The sequence below is a fragment of the Dipodomys ordii genome, unplaced genomic scaffold, assembly GCF_000151885.1.
Source record: "Dipodomys ordii isolate 6190 unplaced genomic scaffold, Dord_2.0 Scaffold1000048185, whole genome shotgun sequence".
Classification (NCBI taxonomy): domain Eukaryota; kingdom Metazoa; phylum Chordata; class Mammalia; order Rodentia; family Heteromyidae; genus Dipodomys; species Dipodomys ordii.
In genome coordinates this window covers 1-878 of record NW_012331802.1, presented here as the reverse complement: position 1 = coordinate 878, position 878 = coordinate 1, and the positions used below count along the sequence as shown (strand labels likewise).

Genomic DNA, 878 nt, shown 5'->3' with positions numbered 1-878 from the left:
CCCGCGAGGACCCCGCAGGGCCAAGATGGCGGCGCCCGTGCGGCCCGCGCGCGGCTTGCTCGGGCTGGCGGCGGCCTGGGGCCGTGGCGCCCGCGGTTATCGCGCGCCCCCGCCCCCGCGCCGCTCGCCCGGGCCCTGGTGGCCCGACCCGGAGAACCCTCTGACCCCGAAGTGGCAGCTGGGGCCGCGCTACGCAGCCAAGCAGTTCGCGCGGCACGGCGCCGCCTCCGGGGTGGCCCCCGGCTCGCTGTGGCCGTCGCCGGAGCAGCTGGACGCGCTGGAGGCCGAGGAGCGGGAGTGGCAGCCGAGCCTGGCGACCATGCAGGAGTCGCTGCGGGCGCGGCGGCTGGCCCAGGAGCAGAAGCGGCGGGCCAGGTGCGTGCGCGCGTGCGCGGGGCCTGCGCATGCGCCTGCGGGGGGGCCGCGTCTGTGCACGGCCGGGGCGCTGAGGATGCGGCGGGGAACGAGACAGACTGTGTGTGTGTGTGTGTGTGTGTGCGTGCATGTGTGCGTTTGCCTGCGTGCGTGCGTGTGTGTGCGCGCGCGCCAGGCCTGCGGCTTGAACTCAGGGCCTAGGAACTGTCCCTGAGCTTTCTTGCTCAAGGCTGACATTGACCGCTTGAGCCACAGCTCCGTTTCTAGCATTTTGGTAGTTTATTGGAGATAAAAAGAGCCTCACGAGGGCTGGGAAGGTGGCTCCGTGGTAGTGTTTGGCTAGCATGCATGAGGCCCTGGGTTCAGTGCCTCAGTACCACATACACAGAAAAAGCCAGAAGCGGCGCTGTGGTTCAAGTGGTGCTAGCCTTGAGGAAAAAGCTCAAGAGTTCAAGCCCTGGGCCTAGCAAAAAAAAGTTATAAACAACGTTATAAACAAAGTT

At 67.1% G+C, this 878-nt stretch overlaps 1 protein-coding gene across 1 annotated transcript; it reads left to right on the top strand.

Annotated features, from left to right (window-relative positions):
* Positions 1-25: 25 nt before the first annotated feature.
* On the top strand, positions 26-375 carry LOC106002992 (growth arrest and DNA damage-inducible proteins-interacting protein 1-like; the record flags this gene model as incomplete). Its single annotated transcript, XM_013037728.1, has 1 exon — positions 26-375. A coding segment is annotated over exon 1 (350 nt), but the record flags the coding sequence as incomplete, so codon positions are not given.
* Positions 376-878: the final 503 nt, after the last annotated feature.